A 25,584-nucleotide genomic window follows, 5' to 3' on the forward strand; every position below is an offset into this window, starting at 1 on the left:
GCCCCTCTGTTGTCAATAAGGTGGCTCACCACCACCTTTTATATAGGGCAACTGGGGTTGGGCAATAAATGGCTGTTTTGACAATGACATCCACATCCTGTGAATGAACAAAAAACCTGCATTCTCAATTTCTTGTCATGTTTTTTTATTAGCATACTTCCTTTGAATAGAGTGAAACAGAGAGACTAGCTGGATTGTAGACAATTCTACAATCATTAATTGCATTTAAAAACTGCTGCATGATCAGCTGAAGACATTTGTGGGGCATACTAGCTGTGCCACCCACCCCTCCCCAGTAAAACATCCCATTACAGCAAGGCACCCCATCTAGTGGCTGCATTCAAAACTAGTCTTCTTTCTGGCATTAAGTTGATGGCTATGTTGATTGAACCTGCAATCATAAATGTTGGGTCAGGTACTCCATGAAAAATGTATAGGTTTATTGAGAACTATTATTTTTGTGTAATTGGTATAACATGATGAGGTTAATTGGGAAACCCACAAAAATTATCTGACTGAAAAATAGAAAATCGGGAAATTATTGTTTAAAAAAAAATTTTCTGGAAATATCAAGCTGATATAAAATATCAACAATAGTACGTTTTCTATTTGTAAATAGATTAGCCAACTGAAATGTCAATATTTTACAATTGTTCACAATGTTATACTCTTGGCCTGTCTCCATATCATGGTTTCCTATTCACTGACTCCATCTCTCTCCAGGGCACCTGTCTGAGGCTGCACTAAACTGTTAACCTTCTGACTACATAGCTACATCATGACTAAAACAGCCAATTTCCACCTCTGTAACATTGCTTGACTCTGCCCTACCTCAGTTTACTTCAGTTTATCTGCTACTGAAATCCTTATCCATACCTTTGTTACCTTTAGAGTTATTCCAATGCACTTTTAGCTGAACTCCCATCCTCCACCCTTTGTAAACTTGAGGGCATCCAAAACTCTGATGCTCATGTCCTAACTCGCACCAAGTCCCATTCAACCATTATTTTTTGAACTCAATAACAGGCATTGGCAGTTAGTTAAGAAATGTCATTATTTTAAAATTCTTATCCTTATTTTCAAATACCTCCATGGTCTCAGCTGTTTCTATCTCTGTAACCTCCTTCAAACTGACCCTCAAATATTTGTGCTCTTCCAATTCTAGCCTCTCTTACTTTGGTTATCTCTCCTAAATTCTCTATGTAGCTGACTTGGTGTCAAATTTTGTTTGACAGCAGCTCCTGTGGAGTACTTTGGGATAGTTTGCCACATTAAAGGTACCATATCAATACAAGTTATTGTCATTTTCCTTAAGTTAATAAAATTTTCTGTTGAATCTTGTAAATGATCTAAAGGCAAATTAGATGCTGTTTAACAATGATGGATTCCTGGGGCAATCATCTTTTGAGGAGCAAAATAAATGCAATGCATAACACACACAGGGTTTATTTTATTAGATAACTAAGCACAGACTCTCTTAGACAGTGCTTTGAGCAATCCTATTCATAACAGGTTATACTGTGTTTATAGAGAGGTTGGCTTTACAATTTAGTGTTCTTGACATAAAGCTTCACTGGAACACGTATCAGGAATCAGATGCAGCAGCCAATGCCTGATTGATGACGCACAATTTTTTTGCCCATTAAAATTAAGCGAGTGTTAAGTTGATTTCTTCCTCATCCACATAATTTAGAAATAATATAGCAATCCTGTAGTATTTTAGGAAGACTCATTAGATGAGGTATTGCAAATACCATAAACTAGTTGCAAAATATAGAGCAAGACCAGAGTATTTACATAGGTTTTACACACAAAATTCACTGTGTCCTTGTAATTATAGATACACAAGGTGTATATGAAAGATTAAATGCATTATCTTTCCAATTGCATTGCATCTGATACACCACAAGATTACATGGGAAATTATGCATATCAATTATATACTTTGATATGTTTAAGGATAACACTAATTAGTGTCACTTATTTGTATATGGAATACTCAAGGCAAGTCTGGGAGTTCTAACCAAATGATGTACAGATAAGCTTGATTTGTGGAAACATACTTGTTCTCACACCCAGATATATTTTGCTCTCTTAAAACTATCAGGACCAACAATCTATTGAGCTTCATTCTGACATGTAACTGCAAGAATTGGACTAGCTAAACAGACATGGAGCAAACATACAATGTGACATTAAACACTGGCATCCCGTTACCTGGAAATGCACAACATTGATCAAAGATGTGCTGTCGTTTCACCACCTTATCTCTCTTTTCCCCCCGCCCCGCCAACATTGTGCTAATAATATTAGTGTCATGAAATGGGTTGATGGAGGAATTAGCATTTGTGTTGGCCATGAAAATGGTATATTAAGGGGAGTTCACTCTGGAATCTTCATGCCACACTAGGGTCCATAAAACGTTGACACTTATCATGAACTTTGTCATGGAATTAAAACTATGCTTTAATCTTTATTGTAATTTAATGTTTTATCTCCATTTTCAGTATTGATTTTTGTATAGAACCCTACAGTGCAGAAGGAGGTCATTGGGCCCATCAAGTCTGCACCGACCACAATCCCACCCAGACCTTAATGTATTTACCCTAGCTAGTCCCCCTGACACTAAGGGTCAATTTAGCATGGCCAATCAACCTAACTCCCACATCTTTGTATGTTAAAATTGTTCCACTATAAATGTGCCATCTCAGATGTGTGTCCATGTGTTGTTACTTGTAGGTTCTTGGTGTTACATGTTTATATAATCCTAGTGTCTAAACTTAGAGGGATGCATTCAGTTTTTATCATAAGGACCCTCTTGTAATTAGCTTCGTCTCGAGCCAAAATAGGTCCGAAGTTTTATAGAAAAAACACATATGTACAACCTTGAGTTTAGTTTTTCCACTAAGAACTGTGTGGTCTCTACAGCAGCAGCCTCATATTTCAATTTTTTTGCTATGCGTAACTTTAGGTGTTTTTCTCTCCTAAAAGACACAGCTTGCGGTGGCCCCAATTTGAAGGGGAGATCTGCTGGTGCTTCCAGTGTTGTTCCTTTATGGGTGTGCTGTGGGACCTTCGAGAAAGTGTCGATCGGCTAAAGGTTGGTTCATATAAGCCGTTTGAAGGGAACCTGGGTGTCGAAGGTGAATATGAAACTAATGCTCTTGGAGTGGAATTTTTTTTCCATTCCCGGAAGCGGCGCCAATCACGTGCTTCGGTCTGTAAGTTCTTGAAGGGCAAACACGAAAGGGCAGCAGATCCGCAGTAAAATTGTTCAGCAAACGTAAAATAAACACTGCTTTCTTCTAATAGAGTTTGCAGCATATTCCTCTTTATAAAAACAGAACTGAGCTGTGCAAGAGTCCTCTTGATGGTCTGCATCCCCCCCCCCCCCGTAGATTTGGATGTCTTAACTGAAGACCCATATCTTCCCATTTTGTTTTTTTTTGAGAGGGTTCATCCTATTTTTCCTCATATCTGAGCCTTCCTTTAAATTAGGTTGAAATCTTCCGCTGGCGACTGGAGACAAAAGTCAGTATCTGAGTTCAGTTTACCGTGGCACAGACATCTCCAGGAGCTGTTACTCAGTTTACTAATTCCCCCATCATGAAGTGAACCAAGCGTAGGGGATTGTGAAATATTTTTTTAATCCTTTATGAAGGATGTCCTTTAAAGGAAGGCCGGGGGGGGGGGGGGAAGCGGAATAGTGGGACTTCGGAGCTAAATTTCAAACGCTTTGTGGAGGCTCACTATCGTTCAAACAGCTGCCAATTATTGCGAAGTCCGTCAGACTATTCTGAGCGACGTTGTTGAGGAGCGGTATGAATCAGGCCTTTTTGGTTTTTTTTGTTCATTCGTTCATTGAAGTACAGCCGCATGGAATTGCATTGACAGGAATCACTGATTTACGGCCTTTCCCCTCATAAAACAGACTGATTGGCAGCGATGGTAAAGTGATGCTATGTTGCTGTCAGCAGCGCCGCAGGTTAAGATGCTGAGCATGTCCCCCTCCCCCGTTCCCCCTCTATATTGCCCACAACTCTGGGTGTGTGAAGAATGCAGTAAATCAGCATTTTGCTCCAGGGTGTCACATTCAGCCGGAGTCCCTCCCCCCGCAGCCCACACCGGGTAGGCTGGGCTGAGCCTGTACGTCACAAAGGGAGCCCGCTCCCCGTTGGCTGGCGCCGTGGAATAATTCATTAACCAGGCGAGGCGGAACGGCCGCCGATAAAATCCTGAGCCAGTGAGTCCTTTACCTTGGGCGGAACTCCTGACACCTAAAGAGCTGCTCAAACTCCGCTTCCCTTCATCCCCTTTTCCCCCCCTCCCGCCCCATTGCCCTTCCTGCTGACTGTCGCTCAACAACAACTTCCCCCTCCAGCTTAAGAGGATATTATATTTTTTGTGGAAAAAAAGAAACGAGAGAGAGAGGGAAAAAAAAAAGTCACCTTACCGAGTCTCTCAGCTTTCCGTTCTCCTCCCCACCCGCTTCCTCCATCCACGCCGCCCGCCCGCCCGGTGGAATTGACGCCTCGAGTGTGAGCGGGCTCCCACTCTCCAGCAGCCGTTTATTTTTGAAGAGCAACTGCCGCCGCGAGGGAGGGCGCGCGCGCGCCAGTAGCCGCGAGCCGGCCAGGATCCGCTCTACAGCCAGGCCAAGCTTTTCACAAGCACTCTTCCCACCCCCACCACCGCACTCGGTCTCCTCCAAGGCAGCATGGCAAAGGGCAAGGAGGGAGATGGAGGCTGGAAGAAATTCCTCTGGGATTCCGAGGAGAAGCAATTTCTAGGCAGAACCGGCAGCAGTTGGTGTAAGTCTTTTTTTCCTCTTTTTTAAAAAGTGTGTATATATAAGTAATCGGCCTCCTCCCGCCTTTGATCTCAGTTAATGGACCGCGTTGTGAAATGTCGCCAGAGAATAGTCTGGAGATTTTCTGTTTTTTTTCTCTCTCTCTCTAAGTGTGTGAGGGCAGTCTTTGCAAGCGTTTTTGTACATTTTTAGACACAAGATTGGTTGTAAAATGGTGCGTGTTGAGTGCCAGAAGCGAGCGGGTAAATGGCACCGGCTTCCGCCTTCATGTAATGTGCGTGACTCGATGTGTGTGTTTTTTTAAAAATAAAAGTCAGTGTGAAGGACATTGCTTCCGTGCAGTGTCTGAACGTTAGATTCGTTTTGGTGCTTGTGTGGAGTGGGAGAGGGAGAACTCTGCAGTATTTTGTTTTAATGTTTGGTGATCTTTGATTTAATTTTTGGGCAAACATGTGATTGGCGGCGGGAAGGAGGGGGAAGAGCACGGGTGAGGGGGAAGCAAGAAGTTTGAAGGCACAATTTCCGCAGTCCAAGGTTATTCAAGGTGGTACGCTTTGCAGCACGCCACCCAGCCGCTCGACATTGCTCCCCTTGGGTACATCCAAAATCACTATTTTCCAAAAACATCATTAACTGGTCAGATCCAGGGAATTTCCTTGGAGTGAGAGATTTAGGAATCAATAAAACATAATTGGGAGTGGGGGAAGAGGCAAAAAGACTGTGATTTTATACATGTGTGTGTGTTTCAGGAGGAAAAAATGGTCCGAGTATTTTTTGTCTCTTAGCAACCGATGGTTATCTTGGTGCCCAGACAACCCTTGTGTAGAAAACTCCTTTCACATCCACCTGTCTATAAGTCTGCTCCCCTTCTAATCACGAATATTGATTCGGCTTCATGAGCATGTTACTAATTTGGTAGCCCAGATTTTTTTGGCAAACTCTTGACTGTCGGCGCGATCTTGGCAGCTTTTGTTAACAAGCAAACAAATGGTGCTGTGCGTGTGGGGGGAGTCGATTTTTTTAAAAGGACAACTTGGCCTGGCATTTTCTTTTTTAAATTTGTTGGCATCGGGGTTTCCTATCGATTTTTCCACCTTCACTGCACCAATAAACATTACGCAACCCTATCACGAGTGTGCAAGTTCATTACCAATAAATTATTGGCTGTCTCTCTGTCTGGCTGAACACTCCCTTCTCGTCATCGGATGGAAATTTTCCGAACGGTCCTTTGCTGCAAGTGTCAACGGTACCTCTGTCTGAAAGGCTGGAGGACATCTTATCAGCATGGGCCATTACTATTACACCCCTCAGCCCCACTGAGTCATACATAGCCTTTCTCAACCAGGCTTCTTTACAAGTTCACATTTACAGTGATAGTGAAACAATCTGCTTGAGAAGCAAGCTAATATCAAGATTCGGACACTTTGATAATGAATCGGAACCGTTTCTATTGCATTTTCCATTTGTGTTTAACCAGTCAGGTTTTCTCTCTTTCTCCCCCCCCCCCCCCCCCCCCAAAAAAAAAACACCTAGTAATGTTTGGTTATCTGTATTCTTCCTGTAGTCAAGATATTCTTGTTCTACTTGGTCTTTTATGGGTGCCTCGCTGGGATTTTCATCGGAACTATTCAAGTACTGCTGCTCACGATCAGTGAATTCGAACCGAAATACCAGGACAGAGTTGCACCTCCAGGTATATTGGTTTTGCATTTTTAAATGTACACAAGGCGGTGGAAGATGAGGACAGGGGGTGGGTGTCGGAAGCTTCTAATTAGATTTTTTGTGGCATAAATTACTTCACCATGCTAGAGTGCTTCTCCATTTGTTGTCCGTGGTTGCCGAAAGAGGCGCAATGGAAAAGCCTGCGTGTCACTACCACTATGCTGGGAGGCAACTGTGAAGGTCACTTATCAGTATGCACACACTCCAGCCTCCCCCACACTGTTCACTGAAGTCGGGTTTTATGAATCTTGCACAGGATTAATTGAATAACGATGCTTTATTTTAGGATTGATTTATTTTGAATGCATAAACGGACTTTGTATTCATCAAGTGTTCATCTGTGCCTATAAAAATACCGCGTAATCCACTCATGTCACGATGTTCTATACTGTGTTCGGTATCAAATAAGGCTTTATTTGGGGTACAGATTAATTGTATTATGCACCACAATGTAGATATGCATGTTGTTTAAGACCTACACCATTAAACTGTGTTAATCTGTCCTCTTCACTGAGGTGTGACTGTCCTCTGGTGTATTATGCAAGTAACAAATTATTTATGTGCAAACCTTTTAGTAATCTTGATCTCTGCATGCATTAGTTTCCAACGGGGGAGGCAGTGGTATTGTCACTGGGCTAATAATTCAGAGGGGCAGGCTAATGGTTTGGGGACACGTTCAAATTCCATCATGATAGATTGTGTGCAAAATTTCAGTAAAACAGAATTGGAATTTATGCCCTTTAGGGAAGGAAATCTGCCGTCCTTGACAGGTCTGGCCCCCCAAGTGACTCCAGATCCACAGCAAATGACAGACTCTTAGGTGCCCTCATGGCTGAGCAAACCACTCAGTTTAAGGGCACTAAATGCTGGCCCAGGCCAGCAGTGGCCACATCCCATGAATGAATAAAAAAAAAACAAGGGTCTCTGTGTGTAGGAACAATCTGGCTGATTATTTCATTAAAAACTTAATGCAGACATATTTGTGCTGTCCAGAAATCAATTAATTATTGACTGTCCCAAATAGCGATGGGTTTACTGTATGAAGATAGCATACTAAATCATGATTCTTCAGTTTAGCATTGCATTCTGAATTTCAGAAATATACAAAGACATATTGGTTTACTGAAGAGTAACAACATCTTATAAATGTACCAAAGCTTAATTACATTTATATTTGATTTATTGAATTTTAACTTCCATTTTAGGCCTCTCACATTCACCGTATTCGTTTAAAACGGAAATTTCCTTTACTATGTCGAACCCAACGACCTACGAAAGTTTTGTGAAAAGTATGAACAAGCTGTTGGATCTTTACAATGAAACCATTCAGTTTGGCAGCACTCCTTATGAGGACTGTACTGGTAAGTTTAGGTGACTGTTCTTGCTTTGATAGGCATATGACTCACTCACATGGCCAGAAGTTTTGAACAAGTATTTTGTATCCATATTCATGGTAAAAGATGCAAAGCATTCCAAGAATAGTTAAAAATCAAGAGGCAAAAAGGTGAGAGGAACTTGAAGCAGTCATCACCAGAGGAAAAGTCCCTTTGATCTGATGACTTGCATCCTAAGGTCTCAAAAGAAATGGCTATAGAGATAGTTAGCTGCAATCTTCCAAAAATTAGATTCTGGAAAGGTTACAGCAAATTGGAAAACTGAAAATGTAACACTTCGAATCGGACAAGAGTCAGCATGGTTTTGTGAAAGGGAGATCATGTTTGACAAATTTATTATTTTTTTGAGGGTGTAACCAGGAGAATGGATAAAGCGGCACATGTAGATGTAGTGTATTTGGATTTCCAAAACGCATTTGATATGGTGCTGCACAAAATAAGGGTGCATGATGTTGGAGATATATTAGCATTGGTAAAGGACTTGCTAACACAGGAACCAGTTGGGATAAATTGATCATTTTCAGGTTGGCAAACTTTAATTAGTGGAGTGCAGCAATGATCAGTGCTGGGGCCTCAGCTATCACAGCACCAGGGACCCAGGTTTGATTCCAGCCTTGGGTGACTGTGCAGTGTTTGCACATTTTCCTCATGTCTGTGTGGGTTTTCTTTGGGTGCTCCGGCTTCCATCCACAATCCAGATGTGCAAGTTTGGCAGATATTCCATGCCAAATTGCCCCTTAGTGTCCCAAGATGTGTGGGTGAGGGGGGATTAGTGGGGTAAATATGTGGGGTTCTTACCCAGGGCCTGGGTAAGATACTCTGTCAGAGGGTTGGTGCAAACACGATGGGCTAAATAGCCTCCTGCACTGAAGTGATTCTGAGATTATAGTCTATATTAATTACTTGGATGAAGGATGTATATTGAGCTCAAAATCTGCATGTGGGTACAGCAAGTAATTCAAAGGCAAATGGAATGTTGACTTTATTGCATGGAATGCAGTATAAAAGCAGGGAAGTCTTGCTAAAAATTACAGGGCATTAGTGGGACCACATCTAGAGTACTACGTGCACTTTTGGTCACCTATGGAGGGATATATTTGCAATGAAAGCAGTTTAGAGAAGGTTCCTAGGCTGATCCCTGGGATGAAGGAGCTGCCCTACAAGGAAAGGTGAACAGATTATGCCTATGCTTATTGGAGTTTATAAGAGTGAGGTGATACGTACTGAGGCATAAGATTCTGAAGAGGCTTGACAAGAGAGACCTGAAGGGATGCTTCCCCTCATGCAGAGGTCCAAAACTAGGGGTACAGTTTCAAAATAAGGGGTCTCCCATTTAAGATGATGAGAACTCTTTCCCCCCCCCCGGCCTCAGGATTGTTCGGTTGGCATTCTCTTCCCCCAGCGAGCAATGGAGGCTGGGTCATTGGATATATTCATGGCTGACTTGGATAGATTTCTGATTGACAAGGGAGCTGAGTTCTGGGGAACAGGCAGAGTTGAACCATGATCTTGTCGATTGGGACAGGCTTAAGGGGACTGAATGGCCTACTCCTAATTATTATATTTAAATATTATAAAATGGATTGTGAACTACCCAAATTAGAAAATTGAGTCATTTATTTATCAAATCTGAAGTACTTTATCTCAAGTTGCCTCCTTTGCAAACATTTCATAAGCCTTGCTGGTCTTTTGGTTGGCTGTTTGTAGTTTTACAATTTTCAATATATAAACACCAAATTACTCAAATGACAATTTGCAATGTTTTAATTTTTAGCTTGCAGTGAAACGAAGGTTGAATAAAATAGATAAATTGTAGGCTTTCTGGGGGGGGGGCGTTGTTGGTGGTCTCAACTTGCTGATGAAGAGGAGATTGTTCATTGGATAACAGCTCAACCTAAACTGCACTTTTTTGCTTTTTGAGAGGCAATAGTAAATAAAGTATTAGCCATATTAAAATATTTGCATTTGAACTGCTAACATACTAAACATTTTGTCATAGTGAGTTCTTGTGAATGGTAATAACATAAATAGCCAGTTAAATGTGTGGTGTTGGTTAAGAGCATGATTCTGACCAGGACAAGGAGTAAACTCTCTTCCCTTTGAATTGTGTAATCGATCTATTGGAATGTTTGGCTGAATCATGATGATAAACCATATTTGGGCTCTAATTTTTCATCTTGTTTGGGTAGCTGTGCTTCCACAATGCAGGACCTCCCACCCCACCCCCAACCATTATATTCGAGCTACAGAAATGGCCACTAATTTGAGAATGGTTAATTACTCAGGGTGATAGAGCTAAGTTGACACTTGATTAAATATAAGCCTCTAAGTCACTAATCTCCTTCATTTATTCTCGAGACGTTTTTAAAGATGTAGTTTGAGAATAACCCACATGGTGTCGCTCCATGAGACTAATTCAGTTCTGAGTACACATATTGCTACAGAAGCAGTGCCCACCAACTGTTGTCAAAAATACAATTCTCTGGCAGCAATATCCTGCCATAGTCTTGATGCCCAATTTGGAATAGAAAATGTTTTTGCTAATTCAATTTTTTAGCCAAATAGTTTTGTTTAAATAAGCTAATTCAGTTCACACTTTATGCATCTTGTTGACACATCCACGTGAGGATGGACAAGCTTTGTCACGTTCTAAAACAACTACAAGTTGAAATACAAGGTTACTCGCTCAGTGACTATTCAGTGCAAATGAATGTTGGTTTAATTAGCCTAATTTAAGTTTGACAATGGGAAGAAAGCATCAGGCTGTACATTTCCTCAGCTTATACATTCTGGCTATAGATGACAGCTGCTGCAGAGGCTAAAGTACTATGTAGTGTCACATGTAGAGATGTTTTTTGGACAATGTGTGGTTTTTTTGACGTTGGTCATTACAGTCATGGTCCTTAAATTTTGTCTGCATTATTCCAATAACTTCCAAATGATGCAATTAAAATTATTGGACAATGTTTTGAATTGTTTGGTCTCGAAGATTGTTGGAAATGCTAATTTGCATGTTTAAATATTCTAGTTGTTTGGACAAGATCAGCTTGTGAATTCTGTTGCAATAAGATTGTCTTAAATTGGTCAGTTTTGGTACAGTGCACTCTTGCCACAAGATTCAGGGTTGAAGCCTTACTCCTAACAATTTGAACCCAGTAGCTTTGAAATTCCTGTTCAAGGATAAGTGAGAATATCCATGCATGCCATTGTTAGAGTACTGTATGTTGGACTGCCCTTGCTCAATTCAATGTGGAAGGTTGCCCCTTTCCTTCAGAAGCTTTGTTATGCTGGTTCCTCAGAGTTCCCCCATTGAAGCATGGAATGTGTGATGTTGCTGTACTTGCCCACTAAATTTGCTTAAATTTTGATGCTTGTTTTTTTTTTCTAACGATTGACTGTTGATTTCTAACCACACGAGTCTTGTAGAGCAACCTCCCTGGCATTGCAAATTAACCTTTGGCAAGGTAGAATCTTGTTCCTTAAGGATTTAATTATTGGAGATCTAAAAAAATGTTGACCGTCTTTATCTCAATCTCACATTTTGTTTTCTGCACATGATTTGGACTCTGCGCTGTCCTTCTATGGTGTCTTGCCCTGTTCATCCAGGTCCCAAACCCCATTTAGGGGGAAATGGATTTCTGAGTTCAAGCAAGCGCAAAAGCCTGTGGAAAGTTTTTGGGCAGATGTGCATGTAATGAGTAGCTGGTCCATCATTTACTGCTGATTGCAAAGCCCAGGCCATGCGCTTCAGTGTGGTCTGGTTAAAATACTCCTCTGTTGGAAGACCTGTTTTTCGGGTGAATATTAAACTAGGATCCTGCTGGGCGGATCGATCTTGTGGCACTATTCAAACAAGGACAGGAGTTCTCCCTTTGTCTTGGCCAACATTTATCCCTTGACCAACATCACAACTAATAATTTAATTGTTCAATTATCTCATTGGTATTTGGATGTTCTGGTTCACTGAATTACAGAAAGTGACTACACTGTTTTGGGATGTACTGAGATCATAGAATGATGACGTTACATTACAGGAGGTCATTTGGCCAATTTTATTTGTGTTGACTTTACGAACAACTCAGCTGTTCCTGATCCTCCAAATATTTTTTTCTTCAGGTGATTATCCAATTTTCTTTTAAAGGCCAGAGCCAAATTTGTCCCTGTAATACATATAAAAGTTTCTTTCTCATGTTGTTTTGGCCAATCTTCTTAAATTGGCCTTTGACCCTCTCACCAACAATAACAGTTTTTCCCTTGAATTGGTCTTGGCCTTTAACCCTCCCACAAACAGCAACAGTTCCTATCTACACCTCATAATTTTGAACAACTCTCCAATCTCCTCAGGCTCCAATTCTCCAAAGAAAACCCTAGCTTTTCTAACATATCCATGTAATTTGGAGTCTCATCTTTGGAATGTTCTTATAAAGGTTTTCTGCACCATCTTCAAAGTGCTCACATCCTAAGATGTGGTACTTGGAATTTGACACTACTGCAGCTGAGGCTGAACAAGTTGTATAAAAGCTCATTATAACCTCCGTGTGGAGGGAGTCCCAAAGACTCTATGCCTCTTCATAAAAGCCAGAATTTCTGCCGTGCCACCATCAACAGTTTGGTGTCTCTGTCTTGCTTTTTGCCCCCCCCCCCTCATTATTCCTATCAAAATGTATTGTTTTCTTCTCTGCATTAAATTTAATCTATCCTATGTCTGCTCATTTCACCAACCTGTTTGTTCTCTTGAAGTCTATCCTATCCTCCTCAAATGTTCAGTACTTGGAAGTTTTGTTACCTGCAAATTTTGGAATTGTGATCAATAACAGTTTTCAGATGCCATTTGTTCCCTAATTTAGCATTTGCATAGAAATTAGTATCTAATGCTGAATGGCTGTAACTTCCTGGCTCCCCAACATTGAATTCGGGGTAGCTACCCCAAAGATGCACTCTATTTCTCAGTTGTATCTTTCAAACTGCTGTAGAAAGGGACATGTCCTCCTTCATTGTGTCCCTTTTACACTTCACTGCTGGAGTCCCTGAGCTGCTTCATTATTTGTCATCTCTGCCCTGAGTCAGGATGGTCAGGCAAGATGCTGGATTTGGATTTCAAGTGAAGGCAAGTCTCAATGGAGTGCCAATCCGTTGGTCATTGACACTCACAGGGAAGTTGCAGGCACTTGTTTTATTCCTTGAGTCCATGCATTTATTTCTTTAAACAATCAACCTGGCCTGGTTAATACTTGAAACTAAAATCCTAACTGGGCTAACTCTCTCAAGGCTAGTAATCGGATAGCTACAAAATATCATGAATACAACCATTAACTTGGCCTAATTTAAACCCCTTTCCAACTTCATAGCAAAAGTAAAGCAGTTACAATATTTTTCCTACATTAGCTTGAGTGTAGAACAGAGGCAGTAACTAATGTTCAGATCCAGCAAACAATTGGATAACCTGCTTGCCTGAGGTCTATTGGGCTTTATAGAAGATTCTTAGCTCATAAATGGATGTTAGCTTTCAGAAAACAGTTGAGTTCCTGCATTCAAAGTGGTCCTTGTTGAAGGAAGGAGAAATATGATGAAGTACTGAGTGGATGATCCATCTCTGCCTCCTCCAGTGGTCCCCAGCATAGAATCCAACAGTGCAGAAGGAGGCCACTTGGCCCATCGAGACTGCACTGACCATAATCCCACCCAGGCCATAACCCCATGCATTTACCCTAACTAGTTCCCTGACACTGAGAGGCAATTTAGCATGGCCAATTCGCTTAACCTGCACATCTTTGGACTGTGGGAGAAAACCGCAGCACATGGAGAATGTGCAAACTCCACACAGATAGTGACCTAAGCTGGGAATTGAACCCGGATCCCTGGCACTGAGGCAGCAGTGCTAACCACTATGCCACCCATCTCAGATGACAGTCTCCAGCCAATTCGATTCACTCCACATCATATCAAGAAATGATTGGGGGCACTGAATACTCCATAGGCACCGGCCCTGATAACATTCTGGCAATAGTACTGAAGACTTGTGCTCCAGAATTTGCCACTCCCCCAGCCAAGCTCTTCCAGTAGTTACAACACTGGCATCTACCCGACAATGTGGAAAATTGCTCCGGTGTGTCCTGTACACACAAAGCAGGACAAATCCAACTCAGTCAATTACTGCCCAAATCAGTCTACTCTCGATCATCAGTAGAGTGATTGAAGGGGTCATCAACAGTGCTATCAAGCAGCACTTGCTCAGTAAAGCCCAGTTTGGGTTTTGCCAGGGTCACTCAGCTCCTGACCTAATTACAACCTTGGTTCAAATATGGACAAAGAGCTGAATTCCAGAGGTGAGAGTGACAGTCCTTGACATCAAGGCCTCTGACGCTCAGTAGCAGCAGCGTGTACTATCTACAAGGTGCACTGCAGCAATTCACCAAAGATCCTTAAACAGCACCTTCCAACTCCGTAACAATTTCCATTTCAAAGGACAAGGGCAACATCACCACCTGCAAGTTCTCCAGGCCACTCACCATCCTGACTTGGAAATATATCATCGTTCCTTTGTAATCGCTGGGTCAAAATTCTGGAATTCCCTCACTAATGGCATTGTGGGTCAACTCACAGCACATGGACTATAGCGATTCAAGGAGGCAGCTCACCACCACCTTCTCAAGGGCAACTAGGGATGGGCAATAAATGTTGGCGAGCCAGTAACGCCCTTGTTCCACAAATGAATAAAAAGTAATCTTAGACTATGTTTTTAGACTTGAGTTTAAGACTAAATATTTCCCTTTCATAAAGAGGAACCATTTTGTCTTTGACAGTCTTGAGGCAATGCTGGCAAAGATCCTCAGGAGGAAGATATGAATGAGTTATGCCTACAGAAAAGATGGTAGTGACAATGTTTATATAGTATTTGAACCTGCATAGAGGTAGATTCATGAGTTATAATCTTCCAAAATTCCTTGGATTCTGGAAGGGCCCCAGTGGATTGGAATTTGGCAAATGTAGCAGGAAAGTAAGGCTGATTAGCTTACCTTCATTATTACGAAAGTTCTAGCAGGATAAGTCAATAATTGACTAATTCAGCTTTTTGAGGAAATAATATGGATGAAGGGGAACTTCTTGATGTGGTGTACTCGGACTTCCCAAATACATTTATAAGGCGCCACGTCAAAGGATACTTCACAAGCTAATAGCACATAGTGTAGGGGGTTGTATATTTAAAGGATTAGTTATTTAATGGGAAGGTGAGTAGGGATAAATGGGTCTTTTGGAGTTGGTAAGATGTAACTGGAGTATCATAGGGATCAGACATATGTGGTCACTGATCTAAATTGGATGTAACAGCGTGGTGATAGCAGAATGCTGTCAATTTCAGAATGTGGAAATGATTGGGTGGAGAGAAAAGAGTGGAAGAAGTAAAAAATAAATTGAACAGTTTTAAATTTAAATCATGCTTCTGTAGGGATGACATACAACAGTTTAAAAAGGGATGATTGGTAATGCAGTAATATGAAACTCATTAGAAAGCAGTTAAATAACAATTTTCTGTACATTTAATTGGTATTGTGTGAAAATGCAAAATGAGGGCGAGCTGCTGTTGTGCAAAGCCAACAGTGGAGTGTCCAAATTGTCCCAACAACCTGCGATTATTTGCAATTTGTGGAGTATCTGTTCCAGAATCCAGACTGCTATACTTTTTTGAGCATGTCATTTTGCGGCTTTGCACAGTAACTTAGGTTTTGATGTGCTGAATCCACCATCCTGTACTGAATTGGCTATATGTTAATCAATAAGAAGTATTGACTAAAATTGATATGGGGTAGCGATTTGACATATTACTAGGACAAAAGGTTAATTTTGTGGCCAAACTTCCATTACAATCTTTACCAAAACTGTTGGGCACTGCCTAGAGTCAATGTTAGGAAGGGTGTCGGGCACCACCTAGAGTGAATGTTAAATCTAGTCCATTTTCACAAACCAGTGTTGAATTTTAATCTTGAGATGCTCTATAGATATCTTCTGTTTTTGGCACTGATCTTTGCCCTTGAAGTTTTATGGGATAAATAAGCAAGCACTTTGAAGCTATAGAGGAAAGTTGTGGGAGGTCTTGTGGCGCATTGGTAGCAGCCCCCTTCTGGGCCTGAAACTTCAAGTTTAAGCTGTATTTCAAGGCTTGACAGCCATGGAAGGTGACCCAATAGATTGATTATCAGCCTGTAAATCCTTCCAATATGTCTGGCAGACCAGAGAGTGGGAGTGTCTGGTCAGCCATATTGCAGAAGGCAACGGCAAACCACTGCAGTTCCAATGGAGTTTCATGATTGTCAGTGCCTTTGGGGCATGATACCTGAAGGAGGTGGAAGTGTTACATGATTGGAAGAAGATTGGATAGCTTGATTAATTGTGTGGCATTGCAAACTGCCACTCTGGGAGCAGGTTTCATATCTCTGCTTAGGTTTGGGGAGGTGGTGTGCTGGTGGTTGAAGAAGTGGGCCTTTTAGCTCCCCTGAACCTGTTCCACCATTTGGTGAGATCATGCCTAACTTGAGACTTAACTCCATATATCTGTCTTTGCCTCATGTTCCTTAATGCCTTGGTTTTGAACTTAATAGAGCAATTGATCCAGCATCAGTTGTTGCTTCCTTCCACCTTTTGTCTGTGGCAGTGTTTTAATTTTACTCCTGTAGAGACTGGCTGTATTTTTTTGTAGACAGTACCATCCTCCATCCCCGGCCGCTCCTAGTCTTAAACTTCCCAACCAGCAAGGTGCTTCTGTGTCTATCCTACCAGTTCCCTTAACTTCTGTCAAATCACCCTGAACCTGCTAAATTCCAAGGAATACAATGTGTCCATGTAATTTAACCCTTGTAGTCCAGCTATTCTGGTAAAACTATACTGCACTCTCTCTCTCCAAGGCTAATATTTCCTTCACTTGTGTGGTGGCTAAGGTATACTCCAGGTATTGCATAGCTGAAACATTACTTTTACCCCTTCATTCTAGTCCTTTAGATGTTCCAATGACATCTTGATGATCTATGTACCTGGACCCCGCAAGTGACTTTGGAACTTTTGTTTCTACTATTTTTAGGGCCAAAGTGGATGACCTCACGTTGGTTTTAATTGAAATCCATTTAACTGTTTTGCCCATTCACTTAATCTATCAATATATTTTTGTGATATTATGCCTCCATCTATATTGCTTACAAAGAACAATACTGCACAGGAACAGGCCCTTCGGCCCTCCAAGCCCGCGCCGCTCCCCGGTCCAGGATTGAATCCTGAATCCAGGATCCCCGCCCAATTTTCCAGCCTATCTACATACCAATATCCTATCCACCGAGCTGTCCCTCACAGCTACGATGCTTTGTTCATTACAACCTATTAACTCACCCCCACCCCCCCCCCCCCCCCATTCCAGACCATGTGATCTCCAGGGAGAGGCGAAAACCCAGAGTGAAAAACCCCAGGGCCAATATGGGGAAAAAAAATCTGGGAAATTCCTTTCCGACCCCCTGAGGCGATCGAAACGAGTCCAGGAGATCACAATGGCCCTGATCGGAAAATGCTTCCCAACCCTAGTCATTTCCACTTCCACGAACACCATCTGAATTCCTTGCCCCCGAGACAGGTTCCCAACTATCCGCAGTCTCGCTCTGTACTGGCACCAGCAAGATGATCATAGAATGAAGCCTTGAAACGAGAAACAAGGAACAATTAGCCCGCGCCGCTCCCTGGTCCAAACTAGACCACTCTTTTGTATCCCTCCATTCCCACTCCGTTCATATAGCTGTCTAGATAAGTCTTAAATGTTCCCAGTGTGTCCGCCTCCACCACCTTGCCCAGCAACACATTCCAGGCCCCCACGACCCTCTGTGTGAAATATGTCCTTCTGATATCTGTGTTAAACCTCCCTCCCTTCACCTTGAACCTATGACCCCTCGTGAACGTCACCACCGACCCGGGGAAAAGCTTCCCACCGTTCACCCTATCTATGCCTTTCATAATTTTATACACCTCTATTAAGTCTCCCCTCATCCTCCGTCTTTCCAAGGCGAACAACCCCAGTTTCCCCAATCTCTCCTCATAACTAAGCCCCTCCATACCAGGCAACATCCTGGTAAACCTCCTCTGTACTCTCTCCAAAGCCTCCACGTCCTTCTGGTAGTGTGGCGACCAGAACTGGACGCAGTATTCCAAATGCGGCCGAACCAACGTTCTATACATCTGCAACATCAGACCCCAACTCTTATACTCTATGCCCCGTCCTATAAAGGCAAGCATGCCATATGCCTTCTTCACCACCTTCTCCACCTGTGACGTCACCTTCAAAGATCTGTGGACTTGCACACCCAGGTCCCTCTGCGTCTCTACACCCTTTATGGTTCTTCCATTTATCGTGTAGCTCCTCCCTACATTATTCCCACCAAAATGCATCACTTCGCATTTATCAGGATTGAACTCCATCTGCCATTTCCTTGCCCAAATTTCCAGCCTATCTATATCCTTCTGTAGCCTCTGACAATGTTCCTCACTATCTGCAAGTCCTGCCAGTTTTGTGTCATCCGCAAACTTACTGATCACCCCAGTTACTCCTTCTTCCAGATCATTTATATAAATCACAAACAGCAGAGGTCCCAATACAGAGCCCTGCGGTACACCACTAGTCACAGGCCTCCAGCCGGAAAAAGACCCTTCCACTACCACCCTCTGTCTTCTATGACCAAGCCACCTATTATCTGTCGGCCAAAAATTGCCATCTCAATTTATCTATTCTATCTACTATCCAACCAGGTCACCAACTTGCCTTCAGTTCCATGAAGGACTTTATAGATATTCCTGCCTGCTTGTTTAATTATGCCTTAGATGCATATCCCCATTTGTAGTGAGATATTTTATATTATCTCTATTACCAATGTTTAGGTTGCTTGAATTTTGACTTTGATATCAAGTGCTGTTAATAATCTAATATTTATTTTTAGACTCTCCTAAGGCGTACATTGATAGAGGCCCACTAGATGATTCAAGTGGCCAGAAGAGAGTGTGTAAATTTAACCGTAAGTGGCTTAAGAATTGCTCTGGACTAGAAGATCCTTCTTATGGCTTTGCAGATGGCAGACCTTGCATTGTTGCGAAGCTCAACAGGATTATTAACTTTTATCCCAAGGTGAGGCTCCTTCAAGTTTAAATGATACTTTGCATGTGTAATTAAATAACCTGACTCAAGAAATGAAAGGCTGAGAGTCGGTCAATTTTTTTGGTAAAACACAAACTTTGAGATTTCTAAGGATTCCCAAGACACACTGACTGCAAAAAATCTGAGTTATGTGATGGCCAGTAAATTATAGTTGCAGTTTGACTTAAAGCATTTTAGCACTATTGACATAGTTTAGATCAGTTTAGTCATGATGGAATAAAAAAATATGGGTTGTTATAATCCAGCAGTTATAGTACCATATATTTTAAGCTGGCTCACTATTGATGAAAAGCTTACTTTTATTGCTGCTTGTATGTTGGGGTAGATCTTGCTAGAATGGGCATCTTCCTCCTGCATCGCTAGCTCAATTATCTGCAACAAGAGCATCTGGGCCCTTAGTGAAGAGATTTTTAGAGTTGGGAAAGAAACAGGGCAGAGAAGGAAAGTGAATTAGGTACAGTGGCCAATACAGGGAACACGATTTAGAGAAAAGCACTGGTAAAAGATTTTAAAATTTGACCATTTCGTTGCATGCAAGATTGCAATTGAACAGTTTAATTTTTTAAGTCAAAGATGTTGAATGATATTGCATGAACAATTGTGCTGTTAAACATACTTATTTGTGGTCTACCCCTAACTTCTGCAGTGAGTTGAAATTTAGTCTTTTGTGGGGTGAGCATTACTGGCAACGGCAGCATTTGTTTTTATTCGTATTTTCCCTGGAAGTGGACAACTAATGTGCAAGTCCAGTATGTTCTAAAGAATGATTGGTTGCAAAGCAAATGGAACATGAATTGACCAGATCTTGGAGATTTGCATTTGTGCTTCTCTTAATCCCCTCAATTTGCTCATTACCAAACCTGCGCAACAATAGCGCACTTTTCCAGCTAGATCCAGCCTTTCTCATTTATAAGAATGTATACTTTAACGAATTTTAGAGACATTTAAGTTGTGTAATTTATAATAGTTTTAAGTGGGTGTGATTGGTTGCTCAATATTTTTTCTTTTAGCCTCCAAAGAATAACACTGATCTTCCTGAAGAGTTGCAAGCAAATTATAATCAGTATCTTATTCCTATTCGTTGTGCAGCAAAGGTAAGAGATTTTGGTTTTGAACCAGGATGGAGAATGATAACTACCTGTTCTTTCTTCACTTTATCTATGCGTGAAGTGAACTTCTCTAGCTGCTCCCTTAATATGCAAATGTCTTTAGCATTCTGTTTTATTGTCATTCAACTGACGTTCTTTTCAGAGTAGGAATTATTGATTAGTTGGCCATTTATTGCAGCATGCCATGGATCACCAATTGATGTTTTTAGTGCTGTGAAAATTACACACGCATCACAATTTGAACGATGTATAGGAACCCTCTGCTTGGACAGGAAGTTGAGATTTGTTGAATGTTTCTTCTTTCTTCTGGAAGACCACTAGCTGAGAAGATTGCATTTTTAGTGTTGAATAGAGTTTCTGTTTAATGTGGTTCCCGAACTCCTCACTTGGAACTTGACCAGAGGAAATGGCTGTCAATTTGGAAAAATATATGCAAGCTGTGTCAAATTGATAAATTGATTTAAACAAGTTCAATATTTTGTTTTTAAGGAGCATGAGTAAACTAATTTGGTAATGCCTTTTTGACAAAGCTAGTTAACTTCCTTTTGAACAAGTGCATTTTTTTTAACCTGTCCTCCAAGCCACTCACCATCCTGAGTTGGAAACATATTGCTGTTACTTCACGGTCACTGGATCTAAATCCTGGTACTCCCTAACAGTGCTGTGGGTGTATATGGACTGTAGCAGTTCAGGAAGGCAGCTCACCACCTTAAGGGTAGTTAGGGATGGGCAATGAATGTTGGCCTAGCCGGCAAAGCCCACATACCAAGTTTCAAATGCAAAAAATTCAAAATTATTTTTCTTTGTTTGGTTCACATACCTGAACTATTGGGCTATAACTTCTGAGCTCCCCATTCTCAGATTAGTCAGGGTCCCAAAAGACTGACACTCCTGGCCTTTTCAGTTTGATGCCCATGGGCACTGCCTGGATCTTGCCTGGCTTGAGTCACATCAAGCGACAGTGTCAACAAAAAATATAAGTATTTGGGCATTGAGTGGCAGTCCAATGCTGATTGCCACTCCATGGAAGCTCGGGCTCATTGTGTTGCTGTGGCTCAGTAGGTAATACTGTCACCTCAGAATCACAAGTTCTGAATTCAAATTCCACTGGACTTGAGCATAAAAATCAAGGTTGCCACTCCAGTATGGTGCTGGGGGACAACTGTACTGTCTGAGGTGGCATCCGTTGGATGATATAATGAGGCCCCGTCTACCTGCTGTTAGATTTAAAAGATCCTGTGGCAATGTTTCGCAGAGGAGGGTTATCTTCAGTGTTCTGGCCTATGTTTATTTCTCTATCATCACAAAAAACAGATTAGTCGGTCATTATCATGATGTCTGTGGGAGTTTGCTTTGCACATTGGCTGCTACATTTCCCTACATTACAACAGTAACAGTTTCTAAAAGTACTTCATAAAGCACTGAAATTTCTGATGACTGAAATGTACTATCTAAATGTCAATCTTGTTCTTCAGCACTGAAATGGTTTTGTAATATTTAAGCCCTATATATGAAATCCTGCCATTTTTGTTTGCCACAGCTTCAGTGGCAGCATTAAAAAGAACTGCGCATGCATGTTTGAAAGTCATGATTTTCCATTTTGATTTCTGGCTGCTGCATTACTTCTCCCTTTATTTACCCACTTTTCACCTTGCCCCCTCCCTCTAAAACATTGATAGCATTGTTTTTAGAGGTGGTTTCATGGCAGAATGTTTGTAGCTGGTAAAACCTAGTGCAAAGTATTTCTCTTTTCCACAGCAGCAATATGCTGAGGTTGGGCATAGTTAACAAATGCAGTATAGTAAATCCAATGGGCAGTCAGAACAAAAGCAGAATAGCCAACTGGCTAACTAGTTGTCAATTAACTGTCCTAATTTTTTGTTTTACTATGTTTGCTTGTTTTTGAGTTTGGTCTTTTTCAGTTACATAACAGCATCTCTTCTGCAAAATGTTCCTCTATGTTTGGGGGAGGAAAAATCAGTATTGCAATATCAACTAGTTTTCTATCTCCCTTTCACAATTGGATCATGAAAGATTCAAATTGAGAAATGGGGTTCAGCTATAAAATGCTTGATTGACAAATCCTCCCATCTGCCTTAAAAATTGCAGTAAGGATTTCTCTAGTTTGCTTTCCTGCCTGCACCACCCCAGCCACCGGAGATGGCATAAATATTCATCCAATTTAATCTAAGTGGTAAACAGTCTAACCAAAGCCAGAATGATTTTTTAAAAAATGGTTGGATAGCCAGTAGTTGAGTTCAGTTTCTCTTTTCAAGAATGCATATCAAGTTCCTCCAAGCTACCTGGAGGATATGGCTTGGTAGAATGGCTTGGATTTACATAATGTTGCTCATGATTCAGATGAGTCTGGCATGAAGTTTGAGTAATGTAAATCGCTCTATTGCAGTGCTTGCTGCTTTTTAGAGATTCATTAATTACTTGGTGTCAGCGTGGATTTCAGCATTTGGCCACATAGCTGTTGAATAGTTTTAGCCTATCCTTCGCTTTCCACGAGTGGTGTTTGACCACCTTCAGTGATCCATGCACCTATGTACCCAGGTCCCTCTGCTCCTGCACCCCCTTAAGAATTTTACCTTGTCTGTCCATGTTCTTCCTACCGAAATGCATCACCTTACTGCAATGTGTCTGAAGTTCTACGTCGTTGTCCCTTCAGTTTACAATGCTTCCAAGTTTTGTGCCTTCTAAATTTCATATCAAATTACACACCAAGATCTAGATAATTCATATTTATCAGGAAAAGCAAGGGTTCCAATACTGACCTTTGGGTAACTCTACTACAAACCTTCCTCCAGCCTGAAAAAATCCATTGACCATTACACTCTGCGTCCTATTCTTTCGCCAATTTTGTATCCATTGTTGCTACCTTTTCCATGAGCTACAGTTTTTCTCAAGTCTGTGTGCCCATGCATCAAATGCCTTTGAAAGTCTGTGTACACTACATCAACAGCATTATCCAGACTGTTTCCGTTACTACTTCAAAAAACTCAAGTTAGCAAAACATGATTTATGATCTTTTATTTGTAACTTAGGATGTTGATGCTTATCACAGCTTAAAAGTACCTAAAGTTAGTTATAAGCAAACTACAAACAAATCTGTTGAACCAAAATAGAGCCTTTTAAAGGAGCAATTTAATTTGGAATCGTTGTACCTTTGTTGAGAGCATAGATTGCAACGTGGCGCATTGAGGAAATGCAGTTAGTAGGTTTTAAGAGTTTAAAATTAATAAATATTCAATCATTTTGCCAGTGGCTGACATCTATCTTTAATATTGTTCCTAGAGTAGTGCCAACATGTATGTATCTGAGTTTGCTTTTTATAAAGGCATGCAAACAGTGTATATTAAAGAATGAACTCTACTACTTGCATCACAGAAAATACATCAGGAATAGATGTTATTTTTTACCAAGTTGTCAGGAAGAGTGGAGAAAGGAGGAGAACTCTTATCCACGTGTTTGTTACCTCTTCAAGACTTGTTGGACTCATTGTAATTTTTGTTTTTTGGTTTCTTCAGAAAGAAGAAGACAGAGATAAAATTGGACCTGTGGAATACTTTGGCATGGGAGGGTTCGCTGGCTTTCCTTTGCAGTACTACCCATACTATGGCAAGCGTCTGCAGGAGAAATACCTCCAGCCCTTGGTTGCTATTCAGTTCATGAATATCTCACAAAACATGGAAGTGCGCATAGAGTGTAAAGTGTATGGTGAAAATATTAACTATAGTGACAAGGACCGCTCTCTGGGACGTTTTGAAGTAAAATTTGAGGTCAAGAGCTGATAACTGCATACTAGAATTTGCCCCTTATTTCAAATTAGTCTTGAACAAACTGTCATACATATGGGACCTACACTTAATCTATATGCTTTACACTAGCTTTCTGCATTTACCTAGGTATGTAACATAAAAGCAATAGTAGTACATATTTATTCTACTGTAAATGATACTACTTTGAGCCATGGGTGTGCCCATTACTGTAAATTATAATTCCACTAATGTGTAGCAGTCAGTGTTTCTGTCCTTGGGTATTGCTGCCTTGTGCCTCGTGTGGGTTTGAGTGTACAGTACTGTAGTGCATTCACTGGTCCTTCAAACCATGTTGCAGTTTTTGAGCAAGCTTTGCTTTCCAAGTTGTAAATACTCTGAAAATTGCCATGGTACTTGATTTTGTTTCTGTTATGCCCATGTGTATGAACATACTGCACTCTGAAGTTTTCGTGTAGGGGAGGGAGGAGAAATTGCATTTTCTTTTGGCAATGTTAAGTGTAGGGTGATGGGTTTTATTACACTTTCCTTTAGATCTGTTTAATCTTCAATCCATGTTGAGATCTGGGTCTGGCTATCAAGCTATTGTGATTAGTTATTAAAGTTGTTTGCTGGAACCATCACATGGTGGTGTCTATGAATGTTTTAACCATTTTCATGGAAGATTTTATATTTATGCAGTTGTAAAATTTTTCTGCAAAGTGTAATGTATAAAAGATACCAAAGTCACTGGTAAAATCATAATCTTTATTTTAAACCAATGCAGTAGGATGGTGTTCATGGTGTAAAATGCAATGTAACATCTGTAAACTTGTTGGGAGAACAATGCTCCACCTGATTTAAAACATCAAAAATAAAACTCATGAACCTACTGTCTTGAAACTTATTTCTTGAAATGAAGAACTCTCACTGATTTTCAGACCATGTTTTTCAACTGTCCAATATCTTGAAAAAATACTGCACCTAAAAATAAATAGTGCAAACTTTATGAAGTGCATATTTCTGAAGATAGCCAGTTAGAGTAAGAACTCAGCCAATAGCCAGTTTAAAACACAGGTGAGTCAGAATAGGTTCTTTGCAGGAACCATAAACATTGGCCAATTTTATAAATAAGCAGTTGACAGACTTTGTAACCCACTGGAAAATTGAGCAAATGAAAGTTGTGCAAACAGCCCCCCCCCGTTCCCCTAACTAGTACTTTGTGCTCAATGGACTTGAACTTAATTGACTGCCCCCTTGGTGTACGGATACAAGACAAAGAAAACATGGTATCTTGGATTATAATAACTGAAATTTTAAGCAAAATATCTCCTACACCACTAGCAGTGGTCTGTTGCTCCTGTAAGCAGGAGTTAATAGGCTAATCTGGTCTTATTTGGGTATATATTTTCTGGAGTTAGATATCTTAACTTGGCCTTGAACTCATTGCACTGCACATTTCTAAAGGTGATTTGATAATGCAAGGTCAATTGGGGGCCTAAGGTCTTCCCTCAGATCAATGAAATTGAGTGGGGGGTTGTGGGAAAGAGATGGAGATTCTGAACAAAGTACCTCCAGTTAGCTCCCTTGTATACTTTTTCTGCCTCCG

At 41.0% G+C, this 25,584-nt stretch overlaps 2 protein-coding genes across 3 annotated transcripts in view; one reads left to right on the forward strand and one right to left on the reverse strand.

Moving 5' to 3' along the window:
* The first annotated feature begins 608 nt into the window (after nt 1-608).
* On the forward strand, nt 609-24,867 carry LOC144506475 (sodium/potassium-transporting ATPase subunit beta-1-like). The gene is made up of 6 exons (XM_078232649.1): nt 609-4,811; nt 6,375-6,503; nt 7,738-7,893; nt 18,891-19,075; nt 20,116-20,199; nt 23,748-24,867. The coding sequence occupies exons 1-6, from the start codon at nt 4,718-4,720 to the stop codon at nt 24,009-24,011; spliced, it is 912 nt and encodes a 303-aa protein (XP_078088775.1). The 5' UTR covers nt 609-4,717; the 3' UTR covers nt 24,012-24,867.
* nme7 (NME/NM23 family member 7) overlaps nt 24,730-25,584 on the reverse strand; it is a 181,324-nt gene continuing 180,469 nt past the window's right edge. For both annotated transcript variants that reach the window (XM_078232643.1, XM_078232647.1), the window contains one exon: nt 24,730-24,959. In XM_078232643.1, the coding sequence (XP_078088769.1) occupies nt 24,927-24,959 (33 nt within the window). In that variant the 3' untranslated portion in view covers nt 24,730-24,926. The remainder of the gene's footprint in view (nt 24,960-25,584) is intronic.

Source organism: Mustelus asterias, chromosome 17 (genome assembly GCF_964213995.1).
Source record: "Mustelus asterias chromosome 17, sMusAst1.hap1.1, whole genome shotgun sequence".
NCBI lineage: Eukaryota > Metazoa > Chordata > Chondrichthyes > Carcharhiniformes > Triakidae > Mustelus > Mustelus asterias.

Excerpts from the sequence above, each read along its gene's own strand:
- LOC144506475 (XM_078232649.1), top strand. The coding sequence starts at position 4,718 with ATGGCAAAGGGCAAGGAGGGAGATGGAGGCTGGAAGAAATTCCTCTGG. Across the intron at positions 19,076-20,115 it reads TTATTAACTTTTATCCCAAG|CCTCCAAAGAATAACACTGA; the intron begins GTGAGGCTCCTT and ends TTTTTCTTTTAG. Across the intron at positions 20,200-23,747 it reads CTATTCGTTGTGCAGCAAAG|AAAGAAGAAGACAGAGATAA; the intron begins GTAAGAGATTTT and ends TGGTTTCTTCAG.